This window comes from Oncorhynchus mykiss, chromosome 3, assembly GCF_057628025.1.
Source record: "Oncorhynchus mykiss isolate SJ-2025 chromosome 3, ASM5762802v1, whole genome shotgun sequence".
Classification (NCBI taxonomy): Eukaryota; Metazoa; Chordata; class Actinopteri; order Salmoniformes; family Salmonidae; genus Oncorhynchus; species Oncorhynchus mykiss.
Genome location: NC_143024.1, coordinates 45,754,183 through 45,769,171, shown reverse-complemented (window position 1 = coordinate 45,769,171; position 14,989 = coordinate 45,754,183). Strand labels below are relative to the sequence as shown.

The 14,989-nt window shown below is 45.3% G+C and overlaps 1 protein-coding gene across 6 annotated transcripts in view; it reads right to left on the bottom strand.

Moving 5' to 3' along the window:
• mms22l (MMS22-like, DNA repair protein) overlaps positions 1–14,989 on the bottom strand; it is a 31,403-nt gene that overhangs the window by 5,773 nt on the left and 10,641 nt on the right. For all 6 annotated transcript variants that reach the window (XM_090229350.1, XM_021596411.3, XM_021596415.3 and 3 more), the window contains 3 exons: positions 8,822–9,328; positions 2,110–2,306; positions 1,645–1,795 (listed from right to left, as the gene is read on the bottom strand). In XM_090229350.1, the coding sequence (XP_090085476.1) occupies positions 1,645–1,795; positions 2,110–2,306; positions 8,822–9,328 (855 nt within the window). The remainder of the gene's footprint in view (positions 1–1,644; positions 1,796–2,109; positions 2,307–8,821; positions 9,329–14,989) is intronic.

The window sequence follows — 14,989 nt, the reverse complement described above, 5'->3', positions numbered from 1 at the left end:
CCCTGCCACAAAAGGACCAGCTGACATCATGTCAGTGATTATCTCGTTAACACAGGTGTAAGTGTTGACGAGGACAAGGCTGGAGATCACTCTGTCATGCTGATTTGAGTTCGAATAACAGACTGGAAGCTTCAAAAGGAGGGTGGTGCTTGGAATCATTGTTCTTCCTCTGTCAAACATGGTTACCTGCAAGGAAACACGTGCCGTCATCATTGCTTTGCACAAAAAGGGCTTCACAGGCAAGGATATTGCTGCCAGTGAGATTGCACCTAAATCAACCATTTATCGGATCATCAAGAACTTCAAGGAGAGCGGTTCAATTGTTGTGAAGGCGGCTTCAGGGCTCCCAAGAAAGTCCAGCAAGCGCCAGGACCGTCTCCTAAAGTTGATTCAGCTGCGGGATCAGGGCACCACCAGTACAGAGCTTGCTCAGGAATGGCTGCAGGCAGGTGTGCGTTCATCTGCACGCACAGTGAGGCAAAGACTTTTGGAGGATGGCCCAGTGTCAAGAAGGGCAGCAGAGAAGGGCACCACTTCCCTCTAGGAAAAACATCTGGGATAGACTGATATTCTGCAAAAGGTACAGGGATTGGACTGCTGAGGACTGGGGTAAAGTCATTTTCTCTGGTGAATCCCCTTTCCGATTGTTTGGGGCATCCGGAAAAAAGCTTGTCCGGAGAAGATAAGGTGAGCGCTAGCCTCAGTCCTGTGTCATGCCAACAGTAAAGCATCCAGAGACCATTCATGTGTGGGGTTGCTTCTCAGCCAAGGGAGTGGACTCACTCACTATTTTGCCTAAGACACAGCCATGAATAAAGAATGGTATCAACACATCCTCCGAGAGCAACTTCTCCCAACCTTCCAGGAACAGTTTGGTGACAAACAATGCATTTTCCAGCATGATGGAGCACCTTGCCATAAGGCAAAAGTGATAACTAAGTGGCTCAGGAAACAAAACATCAATATTTTGGGTCCATGGCCAGGAAACTCCCCAGACCTTAATCCCATTGAGAATTTGTGATCAACACTCAAGGAGGCGGGTGGACAAACAAAAACCCACAAATTCTGACAAACTCCAAGCATTGATTGTGCAAGAATGGGCTGCCATCAGTCAGGATGTGGCCCAGAAGTTAATCGACAGCATGCCAGGGCGGATTGCAGAGGTCTTGAAAAAGAAGGGTCAACACTGCAAATATTGACTCCTTCCATCAACTTCATGTATTGCCAATAAAAGCCTTTGCCACTTATGAAATGCTTGTAATTATACTTCACTATTCCATAGTAACATCTAACAAAAATATCTAAAGACACCGAAGCAGCAAACTATGTGAAAATGTATATTTGTGTCATTCTCAAAACTTTTGGCCACGACTGTATGTTCCACCGGAGCAAGGCTCTGCACAGATGTGCTAATCTGTATAAAGGGAGACTCACATGATGGATAGTAGCTTGGAATGCAAAGGTGATTTGTAGATCAATGATTTTGTGCAGCACCTTGCTCAGAATGATCCTTTCGGATGTGTGCCACCATATTCATTAGTGCACTCCGTAGCAAAGTGTTTTGCAACAGAAAATAAAAACAAGCATTCCTATTGGACAAGTTCAGACTCTGCTTACTAGGGTAATGTACTGGAGTAATGTTACCTGTTCTGGAGCAGGTGGGGTAAGTAGCGAGTCACTAGCAGGGGGTGAAGCATGTCGTCCCAGCTGAAGCACTGCATGATGGACTGGATGGGGTTGGGCTGGAGGTCTTGGGGGGCAGAGCTAGGAAGGTCAAAGGCCAGCAGTGTAAATCCTGGAAAAGAGAGTCAACATTCATACCATGATACGGTAACTACCATGGAAAATACGTTTGAGAGAGTCATACTATAATGGAAAGATTTTTCACTGCATGGTCAAGACAAAGCAAAGATGCAAGATGTTGAGATTAAAAGAGCTGACAAGAGAGCACGAGAGCGAGAAACAGTGAGACAAAGGCAGACAGTGTATATTATCTTATGAGAAAGACAACTGTTTGTGTGTGCAACCCACAGTGTGAAATTGTTGTACACAGTGAACATTTATCCTCCTCCCTCCCACTCTCTCCCTCTCTCAGTGTGAGCCTCTGACCTGCGGCAGCATCAGCCAGTTGGGCAGGAGGGGTGTTGGAAAGGCGCAGGCTGCGGAGGAAGGGGAAAAAGTGGGCCCAGAGAGCTGCTGCAACCGCTAGGTGGCGGTCTTTACCCACGCTGGCACTGGGAGGAGGCAGCCAGGCACCGGGGGGACATGCCGAGTGGCCAGGCTGGACATTGCGCTGATGGACCCTCCTGTAGGACACACATACACCAATAACATCATTATTCAACAGAACCACAGCATCTCCCTCTCTTTCACACCACCTCTCCACCTCCATCCCTATCTATACTCCACTTCCTTCCTCTTTCACATTCTCTCCTCCCTCTTCTTCGCTCTCTCACTCTTCCCATCTCTGGGGGGATTAGGTCATGCGGTGCAGTGCCGGGTAGAGAGGAGCAGGGCAGGGCAGATCCCCTGTACACAGACTGGGCTCTGGCTGCTGTGTCTGCCTGGCCCCACGGCGGCTGGCATTAGCCCAGATAAGCAGCTGAAGGAGCTGTAATCTCATTTAGACTGAAGATGATCCTCCTGTCCCCTCATTCGCCCGGATGGAGCGAGGGAGTGAGGGATGGAGGGGAGGGAGGCAGGGGTGAGTACTGGCACTCCCTCAGCTCCCCACTCGTCTCTCTCACACACACAGACACACACCTCTGCCTGCGCCTTCTAGCAAGGTTGCATCTAATCCAGAGAGAGCCGAGACAATCGATTAGAGTCTGAATTCATTAGCCTCGTTACTACGGCGGAATGGGCCTTTCACACCCATCAAGGCTCATTGTACAAGACATAGTCAGAGACCCCACTTAATCCTCCCCACTGCCGCTTCTTATAGCTGTACACACACACCATTAGAGACCCCACTTAACCCCTCTCCCAAATGCAGCCACTATCACACACACACACAGACTGACTTGCCACTCGGACAGCTGATGAAACTGTGGGTTTGCACAACCGATGAATGTCTGCACAAACTCTCAGAAAACGTCTCAGGGAAGCCCATCTACATGCTCGTCGTCCTCACCAGGGTCTTGACCCGACTACAGTTCGGAGTCATAACCGACTTCAGTGTGCAAATGCTCACCTTCGATGGCCACTGGCACGCTGGAGTGTTCTTCACAGATTAATCCCGGTTTCAACTGTACCGGGCAGATGGCAAACAGCGTGTATGGCGTCGTACGGGCGAGCGGTTTGCTGATGTCAATGTTGTAAACAGATTGCCACATGGTGGCGGTGGGGTTATGGTATGGGGTTATGGCAATTTGAATGCACAGAGATACCGTGTCAGGATCCTGAGGCCCGTTGTTGTGCCATTACTTCATATTTCAGCATGATAAAGCACCCCCCTATGTCGCAAGGATCTGTACACAATTCCTGGAAACGGAAAATGTCCCAGTTCTTCCATGGCCTGCATACTCAGACATTGAGCATGTTTGGGATGCTCTGGATCAACGTGTATCACAGCGTATTCCAGTTCCCAACAACAACCTCTGGCAGTCTATGGGGGTGCCACAGGGTTCAATTCTCGGGCCGACTTTTCTCTGTATATATCAATGATGTCGCTCTTGCTGCGGGTGATTCTTTGATTAACCTCTACGCAGACGACACCATTCTGTATACATCTGGCCCTTCTTTGGACACTGTGTTAACAAACCTCCAAACGAGCTTCAATGCCATACAACACTCCTTCCGTTGCCTCCAACTGCTCTTAATTGCTAGTAGAACGAAATGCATGCTCTTCAACCAATCACTGCCCGCACCCGCCCGCCCGACTAACATCACTACTCTGGAAGGTTCCGACTTAGAATATGCGGACAACTATAAATACCTAGGTGTCTGGCTAGACTGGAAACTCTCCTTCCAGACTCACATTAAGCATCTCCAATCCAAAGTTAAATCTAGAATCGGCTTGAATATTTCACAACAAAGCCTCCTTCACTCATGCTGCCAAACATACCTTCATAAAACTGACTATCCTACCGATCCTTGACTTCAGCAATGTCATTTACAAAATAGCCTCCAACACTCTACTCAGCAAATTGGATGCAGTCTAACACAGTGCCATCCGTTTTGTCTCCAAAGCCCCATATACTACCCAACACTGCGACCTGTATGCTCTCATTGGATGGTCCTCGCTACATATTCGTCGCCAAACCCACTGGCTTCAGGTCACCTTTAAGTCTTTGCAAGGTAAAGCTCCGCCTTATCTCAGCTCACTGGTCACAATAGCAACACCCACCCGTAGCACGCGCTCCAGCAGGTATATTTCACTGGTCATCCCCAAAGCCGCCTTTCCTTCCAGGTCTCTGCTACCAATGACTGAATCACTGAAGTTGGAGACTTATATCTCCCTCACTAACTTTAAGAGTCAGCTGTCAGAGCAGCTTACCGATCGCTGCAGCTGTACACAGCCAATCTGTAAATAGCCCATGCAACCAACCACCTACCTACCTCATCCCCATATTTGTTTTTCTGCACACCATTATTTCTACTTGCACATCCTCATCTGCACATATACAGTTGAAGTCAGAACTTTACATACACCTTAGCCAAATACATTTAAACTCAGTTTATCACAATTCCTGACATTTAATCCTAGTAATAATTGCCTGTCTTAGGTCAGTTAGGATCACCACTATATTTTAAGAATATAAAATGTCAGAATAATAGTAGAGAGAATGACTTATTTCAGCTTTAATTTCTTTCATCACATTCCCAGTGGGTCAGAAGTTTAGATACACTCAATTAGTATTTGGTAGCATTGCCTTTAATTTGTTTAACTTGGGTCAAATGTTTCAGGTAGCCTTCCACAAGCTTCCCACAATAAGTTGGGTGAATTTTGGCCCATTCCTCCTGACAGAGCTGGTGTAACTGAGTCAGGTTTGTAGGCCTCCTTGCTCACACACGCTTTTTCAGTTCTGCCCACAAATGTTCTGTAGGATTGAGGTCAGGGCTTTCATGGCCACTCCAATACCTTGACTTTGTTGTGCTTAAGACTTTTTGCCACAACTTTGGAAATATGCTTCAGGTCATTGTCCATTTAGAAGACCCATTTGCAACCAAGCTGATGTCTTGAGATGTCGCTCCAATATATCCACATCATTTTCCTTTCATCTCTAGGAGACAGAACGTGTCTCCTTACTGAGCTGTATGAGATCAGGTCTTGGCTGATTTCTCTTGATTTTCCCATGATGTCAAGCAAAAAGGCACTGAGTTTGAAAGTAGGCCTTGAAATACATCCACAGGTACATCTCCAATTGACTCAAATGATGCCTAACAGAAGCTTCTAAAGCCATTACATCATTTTCTGGATTTTTCAAGCTGTTTAAAGGCCCACTAAACTTAGTGTATGTAAACTTCTGACTTATACAGTGAAATAAGTGATAAGTGAAATAATCTGTATGCAAACAATTGTTGGAAAAATGACTTGTGTCATGCACAAAGTAGATGTCCTTACAGACCTGCCAAAACTATAGTTTGTTAACAAGACATTTGTGGAGTCCAACCTAAGTGTATGTAAACTTCCGACTTCAACCGTATCTCTCCAGTGTAAATTGCTAAATTGTAATTACTTCGCCACTATTGGCCTATTTATTGCTTTACCTCCTTACTTCATTTGCACACACTGTATACAGATTTTTCAATTGTGTTATTGACTAAGAATGTTTATCCCATGTGTAACTCTGTTGTTTTTGTCGCACTGCTTTGCTTCGTCTTCGCCAGATCACAGTTGAAAATGAGAACTTGTTCTCAACTGGCCTACCTTGTTAAATAAAAGTGAAGTAAATAAAAAAAAACATTAAAAAAATATCCAGCAACTTTGCACAGCCATTGAATGAGAGTAGGGCAACATTTCACAGCCTGATCAACTATATGTGAAGGAGATGTGTTGCACTGCATGAGGCAAATGGTGGTCACACCAGATACTGACTGGTTTTCTGATCCAGCCCCCACTTTTTTTTTTTAAAGGCATCCGTGAGAAACACATGCATATCTGTATCCCCAGTCATGTGAAATCCATAGATTAGGGTCTAATGAATTTAAATAAATTAACTGATTTCCTTATTTGAACTGTAACTCAGTAAAAATCCTTTTAAATGTTTGCATGTCGCGTTTCTATTTTTGTTCGGTGTAGGCATACCGTAACCTACACCGGTTGAATGTGTTTGTTGTTATTGTCGGCTAATCAAAGGGGCACTGTCTACAGTGGCTCCATGTGTAGCAAACAACGCAGATCTTTAAATCAATGCAAAGTTGAATTAGAATTATGGAAATAAGTTAGTTAAATGATAAGGAGTAGGCTACAATGAGCAACCATCAGGTAGGCTGTTGTTTAATCTAAATGGAGTTGAAGACAGCAAGCCAGTTCCCAAGTTTTTTCTCCCCAATTTCGTGGTATCCAATTGGTAGTTATAGTCTTGTCCCATCGCTGCAACTCCCGTACGGACTCGGGAGAGGCGAAGGTCGAGAGCCGCACATCCTCCGAAACCCAACCCAGCCAAGCCACACTGCTTCTTGACACAATTCCCGCTTAACGCGGAAGCCAGAGGGTACACCTGACGACCGTGTCAGTGTGCATCGCGCCCAGCCGGCCACAAGAGTCGCTAGTGCGCGATGGGACAAGAACATCCCTACCGGCCAAACCCTCCTCTAACCCGGACGACGCTGGGCCAATTGTACGCCGCCCCATGGGTCTCCCGGTCGCGGCCGGCAGCGACAGACTCGAACCAGGATCTCTAGTGGCACAGCTAGCACTGTGATACAGTGCCTTAGACCACTGCACCACTTGGGAGGCCCAGTTACCAAGTTTTTAAAACATTTTTAGATATTTTAAAACGGGCTGAAATTTCAGGTGGTATCTTCAAACAGCTCTTACACTAAACGGGCATTTTCATTCTTTTCACAATTACACAGTATTTTCAAACCTCGGTGTGAAAATACATATAAAACACAGGAAAATGATGTTTATGATTGCACTGGGCCTTAAATAATGACAAGGGGAAAACAACTATTGCCTCCCACCACCTCCATAATGCCCATCCACTGCTCCTTAAGAGAGCAACTCAAGGTCCAATGGAGGGCCAAGGTGTAGGGGCGTAGGGTCTAGATACGGAGGAGAGCACTTCATTAAGATCTCAGATAATTGTCCACCACCCGCCCCCCAATATAATACTGAATGTGTACCACTGAGACCTCACACACCCCCTCTGGCGACACAGGGGTCTCAAGCTCCCACGCGCAGGATCATGGGAAGGAATGAAATGTGAGGAATTAGCCTCCTGATTGGCTGTTGGGCGGGCGGCTGGCCTTGGCGATGGCCATCCGAGTCAGTGGTTGTCACACACACACACCTCTCTCGGTCGCAGCCTCTGGCAGGATAATTCTCTTAATGTGTGCAGATTCCACTCTGCTCTTAATAAACATAATGACGGCGAGGCACAATTTGCCGGACTACATAATTACCTGTTAATTGTGTCACTGAAAACGCATTAAATCACAGAGATACCAAGTACTGCCAGGAAGGAGAATTAAGCTTCATTTGGCAGGACGAATTCGAGAAAGCGCTTTTTTATTTAGTTAAATGGGTCAGCATGATCTCAGCCATAACACTGTCCCCTTTGGGATTTTGTGCAAATGAGTGCCCTCCAACCCCGAGATATGAGATGGGGAAGTTTTTTGAATTAGTGAAGCTAACAAGATATGCCGCGTTACGGGAGCCTGGACTGAAATAAGAGAAGAGCACACTTTAGTGATGGTGGAATAATCTAGTTACATATCAGGATTTTTAAAAACGATATATATTGCATCGACAATATCGCAATATTACTTATACATCGTATATGCATTTAATTATCGTGAAACCGTATCGTGAGGCCCCTGGCAATTCCCAGCACTAGTGCACTTAGTGTTTATGGGAATGTGTGCATGCATACACAGGAGAGTCAAAGCAAGCACACACTCATATAAGTTATGAGTGAGGATTGTTGCAGGCTGGCAGCTTACTGCTACATTAGCGCTGACTCAGGGTAATCCAAACTGAACACTAACACAACACTGTAGTGGTCCGGTCCATTCAGACAGCACCAGACACCCTCTCCCTCCTGACGCCACTGTCCTACCCTTTCACTTCTTCTCTCACCAGACAGACACCTGTGCCTTTCTCTCTAAACCTTTGACCTCTGATCGGGTTGTCCGTGTAACACACACCCGTGTCCCGCTGATGAACTCACCCAGACTCGTCTCCACTCCACAAACTCACGACCTGCCGCTATACCCATGGTGACCGCACTGGGGCCCCTAGAGGCCGTAACTATACTCAAGCCTCTGCCAACACCTGCTGAAGGTGACCTGGGGGCCACGGGGTCCCAAGAGACAGAGAGGGGCCTCCATACACAATGGATGGGCTGGGTTTACCATAGGGATGGAGGGGGGACAGAGGACGGCACAATCCTGCCTTTGTAGGTGTCAGTACAGGGGCCTGACTGGCCCGTTTACTGCTTCTAGATCTCAGCATTGAAAGGTAGGGCCAGGAGTTTTTTCACGTGATCATGCCAGCAAAAACTCCAGGCTCTAGTTGTAGGGTCTAAGGCCAATGCCTGAAAACATGTCAGTCTGTCCGTCACTCCGTCTGTCTGCTCGTCAATGTGTAGAGTGTTAGAGTGTGTTAAGGGTGTCTCAGTGAGTTGCTGAGTGTTTGTCCCCCCTCTCTTACCGTAACTCCCTCAGCACGATCTGCAGAAAGCCCAGGGTAGAGCTCAGCTCCGACTGGCGGCAGGCAGGCAGCAGCAGACCGAACCCCTCGTTGAGTAGCTTCTCCTCCGACAGACCGAGACTTGCGCTCGTCTCAAAAACCTCGGCCACGCCCTCTAGGTAGGACCCCAGGGGGCCCCAGAGGGCCAGGCGGCGAGACGGTTCTGTGGTCTTCAGGTAGAACTCCCTGGCTGTCTGAGAGAAGGAGGCAGCCAGCCAGCTAGCTTGGGCCCCCACGTCAAGGCCCCTCTCCTGGAAGAGCAGTAAGAGAGCCAGTTGGCCCCTCCACACCAGGCTCCGCTGGGCAGGGGGGGAGTCCGGAGGGAGCAGGCCCAGCAACTCACAGGCCCGGCCGGCCACGTCCTCCAGCTCGGCCTGCCGGGCCACCACTACGAACAGCAGCAGGAAGTTCATCAGCCCAGCCTCGGATAGTTCCTGCATCCGCCGCTGGTGGAACTTAGAGTACACCCTGGAGAGGCGTGAGAGAGATGGATGAGAAATAAGGGACATGAGTTCCCATTGGTCATAGTAAGATGAAGAGATAGTAGTGTCACAGTTCAAATTGAGTGTGTGACATATTATTCATCTTTCACTGAGACTTTGCATTGCTCTAGACAAGATCAGACTGCACCGCCCAAACCAAAATTCAAGTCTTCAAATGTTTATTGGTAGATCTCCCCACCCGCACCTTCCTCCATCACTCCTTCTCTGGTGCTGATGAGAGGCATGCCAGGTGTGTGTGTGTATGAGAAAAACACCCAGCGCATCGTTGTTAGATCCTACGGGCACCGTGAACAAATGCCTTTAGAGATCATGTTAAATGTCAGACACTCAGCAGTAGGCACGCAGTCACCCACTCTGCAGTCAAACCAATCTACTGCAACACCAGTTAGAGATCAATAACTATCACACACACACCACCCGGGGCTGTGGCGGTCATGAAATTTTGGCAGCCGGTGGTTGTCAAGCAAATAACTGCTGGGCTCACGGTAATTGACCGTTAATTTAAATAAACACATTTAGCATCTCCTGGCTTTCATGCATAGCCTACAAGCCACTGATGCAGACCTTTGAAAAATCTACAGTACCAGTCAAAAGTGTGGACACACCTACTCATTCATTTCTACATTGTAGAATAATAGTGAAGACATCAAAACTATGAAATAACACATATGGAATCATGTAGTAACCCAAAAAAGTGTTAAACAAATCAAAATGTATTTTATATTTGAGATTCTTCAAAGTAGCCATCCTTTGCCTTGATGACAGCTCTGCAAACTCTTGGCATTCTCTCAACCAGCATTTTTTTATTTTTTATTGTACCTTTATTTAACTAGGCAAGTCAGTTACAACCTGTTTGGGATAGGGGGCAGTATTTTCATGTTCGGATGAAAAGCGTGCCCAGAGTAAACTGCCTGCTACTCAGGCCCAGAAGCTAATATATGCATATTATTAGTAGATTTGGATAGAAAACACTGAAGTTTCTAAAACTGTTTGAATGTCTGTGAGTATAACAGAACTCATATGGCAGGTGAAAACCTGAGAAAAATCCAACCAGCAAGTGGGAAATCTGAGGTTTGTAGTTTTTCCAAGTCATTGCCTTTCGAATATACAGTGTAAATGGGGTCATTTTGCACTTCCTAAGGCTACCACTAGATGTCAACAGTATTTGGAACCTTGTTTCAGGCTTCTACTATGAAGGGGGAGCAAAAAAGAGCTGTTTGACTAAGAGGTCTGGCAGAATGCCTTGAGCTAAGTCACGCTCGCAGCCGTGAGCGGCGTTCCTTTTCATTTCTAAAGACAAAGGAATTGTCCGGTTGAAACATGATTGAAGATTTATGATTAAAAGATCCTAAAGAAAGATTGATTCTATACATCGTTTGACATGTTTCTACGAACTGTAATAGAACCTTTTTTACTTTTCGTTTGGACTTTCGTCTTGCCCGCGCCTTGTGAATTTCGATTGGTGAACTAAACGGGCTAACAAAAAGGAGGTATTTGGACTTAAAGATTAACTTTATCGAACAAAAACATTTATTGTGGAACTGGGATACCTGGGAGAGCATTCTGACGAAGATCATCAAAGTGAATATTTATAACGCTATTTCTGACTTTTACTGACTCCATAACATGGTGGTATCTGTATGGCTTGTTTTTGTGGCTTAGAGCTGTACTCAAATTATTGCATGGTGTGCCTTTTCCGTAAAGCCTTTTTGCAATCTGACACAGCGGTTGCATTAAGGAGAAGTATTTCTTTAATTCTATGCATAACACATATCTTTTATCAAAGTTTATGATGAGTATTTCTGTAAATTGATGTTTTCGAGGCACAACATTACTGAACATAATTCGCCAATGTAAACAGATGTTTGGATATAAATATGAACTTTATCGAACAAAACATACATGTACTGTGTAACATGAAGTCCTATGAGTGCCATCTGATAAAGATCAAGTTTAGTGATTCATTTTAATCTCTATTTCTGCTTTTTGTGACTCCTCTCTTTGGCTGGAAAATGGCTGTATAATTTTCTGTGACTAGGCACTGACCTAACATAATCGTATGGTGTGTTTTTGCTGTAAAGCCTTTTAGAAATCGGACACGATGGCTAGATTAACAAGAAGTTAAGCTTTAATTTGGTGTATTGCACTTGTGGAAAATAAGTATTTGGTCACCTACAAACAAGCAAGATTTCTGGCTCTCACAGACCTGTAACTTCTTCTTTAAGAGGCTCCTCTGTCCTCCATTCGTTACCTGTATTAACGGCACCTGTTTGAACTTGTTATCAGTATAAAAGACCCCTGTCCACAGCCTCAAACAGTCACACTTCAAACTCCACTATGACCAAGACCAAAGAGCTGTCAAAGGACACCATAAACAAAATTGTAGACCTGCACCAGGCTGGGAAGACTGAATCTGCAATAGGTAAGCAGCTTGGTTTGAAGAAATCAACTGTGGGAGCAATTATTAGGAATTGGAAGACATACAAGACCACTGATAATCTCCCTCGATCTGGGGCTCCACGCAAGATCTCACCCCGTGGGGTCAAAATGATAACAAGAACGGTGAGCAAAAATCCCAGAACCACACGGGGGGACCTAGTGAATGACCTGCAGAGAGCTGGGACCAAAGTAACAAAGCCTACCATCAGTAACACACTACGCCGCCAGGGACTCAAATCCTGCAGTGCCAGACGTGTCCCCCTGCTTAAGCCAGTACATGTCCAGGCCCGTCTGAAGTTTGCTAGAAAGCATTTGGATGATCCAGAAGAAGATTGGGAGAATTTCATCTGGCCAGATGAAACCAAAATATAACTTTTTGGTAAAAACTCAACTCGTCGTGTTTGGAGGACAAAGAATGCTGAGTTGCATCCAAAGAATACCATACCTACTGTGAAGCATGGGGGTGGAAACATCATGCTTTGGGGCTGTTTTTCTGCAAAGGGACCAGGACGACTGATCCGTGTAAAGGAAAAAAATGAATGGGGCCATGTATCGTGAGATTTTGAGTGAAAACCTCCTTCCATCAGCAAGGGCATTGAAGATGAAACGTGGCTGGGTCTTTCAGCATGACAATGATCCCAAACACACCGCCCGGGCAACGAAGGAGTGGCTTCGTAAGAAGCATTTCAAGGTCCTGGAGTGGCCTAGCCAGTCTCCAGATCTCAACCCCATAGAAATGTTTTGGAGGGAGATGTTGCCGTGTTGCCCAGCAACAGCCCCAAAACATCACTGCTCTAGAGGAGATCTGCATGGAGGAATGGGCCAAAATACCAGCAACAGTGTGTGAAAACCTTTCATTGCCAACAAAGGGTATATAACAAAGTATTGAGATAAACTTTTGTTATTGACCAAATACTTATTTTCCACCATAATTTGCAAATAAATTCATTAAATATCCTACAATGTGATTTTCTGGATTTTTTTTCTCATTTTGTCTGTCGTAGTTGAAGTGTACCTATGATGAAAATTACAGGCCTCTCATCTTTTTAAGTGGGAGAACTTGCACAATTGGTGGCTGACTAAATATTTTTTTGTGTTATTTCAAAGTTTTGATGTCTTCACTATTATTCTACAATGTAGAAAATAGCAAAAATAAATAAAACGCTTGAATGAGTAGGTGTGTACAAACTTGACTGGTACTGTACATTTTTAAAAAAGTCTAATAAATTCATGGAATATAGCCTACATCATCACAAGTATCCATTATTTATTTTAGACAGGTCTAACACGATATGAAGAAAATGTAGTCTATTTCAGAACAGAATAGCATACTCCGAATTGTCCTTATGTTAGGCCCTGATATGGCTGTGTGCTACACTAGTTTATTTAGCAGACATGATTTGCTTAGAATTCCGTGGCATTATTTTATAGTATGAAGAATAAAATGTAACATAGCTGAATAAAATAGTAAGGATATTTACATAAGTATTCAGACCCTTTACTTAGTACTTTGTTGAAGCACCTTTGGCAGCAATTGACAGCCTAGAGTCTTCTTGGGGATGATACTACAAGCTTGGCACACCTGTATTTGAGGAGTTTTCCCATTCTTCTCTGCAGATCGTTGTCCTGTTGGAAGGTGAACCTTCTCCCCAGTCTGAGGTTGTTAGCACTCTAGAGCAAGTTTTCATCAAGGATCTCTCTGTACATTGCTCAGTCCATCTTCCCGTTGATCCCTTCTAGTCTCTCAGTCCCTACAGCTGAAAAACATCCCCAAAGCATGATGCTGCCACCACCATGCTTCACCATAGGGATGGTGCCAGGTTTCCTCCAGAAGTGATGCTTGGCATTCAGGCCAAAGAGTTCAATCTTGGTTTCATCAGGCCAGAGAATCTTGTTTCTCATGGTCTGAGAGTCCTTTAAGTGCCTTTTGGCAAACTCCAAGCAGGCTGTCATGTGCCTTTTACTGAGGAGTGGCTTCCGTCTGGCCAAACTACCATAAAAGGCCTGATTGGTGGAGTGCTGCAGAGATGGTTGTTCTTCTGGAAGGTTCTCCCATCTCCACAGAGGAACTCTGGAGCTCTGCAAGAGTGACCATCGGGTTCTTGGTCACGTCCCTGACCAAGGCCCTTCTCCCACGATTGTTCAGTTTGGTTGGGCGGCCAGCTCTTGGAAGAGTCTTGGTGGTTCCAAACTTCTTGCATTTAAGAATGATGGAGTCCACTGTTTTCCTGGGGACCTTCAATGCTACATAAATGTTTTACAGACAACTCTATGCTACAGAAATGTTTTATAGACAACTCCTTTGACCTCACGGCTTTGTTTTTGCTCTGACATGACTTGCTTGGGCCAAGAAACGCGAGCAATGGACATTAGACCAGTGGAAATCTGTCCTTTGGTATCATGAGTCCAAATTTGAGATTTTTGGTTCCAACAACTGTGTCTTTGTAAGACGCAGAGTCGGTGAACTGATGATCTCCGCATGTGTGGTTCCCACCGTGAAGCATGAAGGAGGTGTGATGGTGCTTTGCTGGTGACACTGTTGTGATTTATTTAGAATTTAAGGCACACTTAACCAGCATGGCTACCACAGCATTCTGCAGCGATACACCATCCCATCTGGTTTGCGCTTAGTGGGACTATCATTTGTTTTTCAACAGGAAAATGACCCAAAACACACCTCCAGGCTGTGTAAGGGCTATTTGACCAAGAAAGAGAGTGGGGATGGAGTGCTGCATCAGATGACCTGGCCTCCACAATCACCCGACCTCAACCCAATTGAGATGTCTTGGGATGAGTTGGACCGCAGAGTGAAGGAAAAGCAGCCAACAAGTGCTCAGCATATGTGGGAACTCCTTCAAGACTGGTGGAAAAGCACTCCTCATGAAGCTGGTTGAGAGAATGCCAAGAGTGTGCAAAGCTGTCATCAAGGCAAATGGTGACTACGTTGAAGGAGACTGGTACTGTATAAGTTTGATTTGTTTGACACTTTTTTGGTTACTACATGATTCCATGTGTGTTATTTCATAGTTTTGATGTCTTCACTATAATTCTACAGTGTAGAAAATAGTAAGAATAAAGAAAATCCTTGAATGAGTAGGTGTGTCCAAACTTTTGACTGGTACTGTATGTGTGAAATTAGTTTTGAATGACTATTATCACGCACCGGTCATCTATGCACTTAAATAGC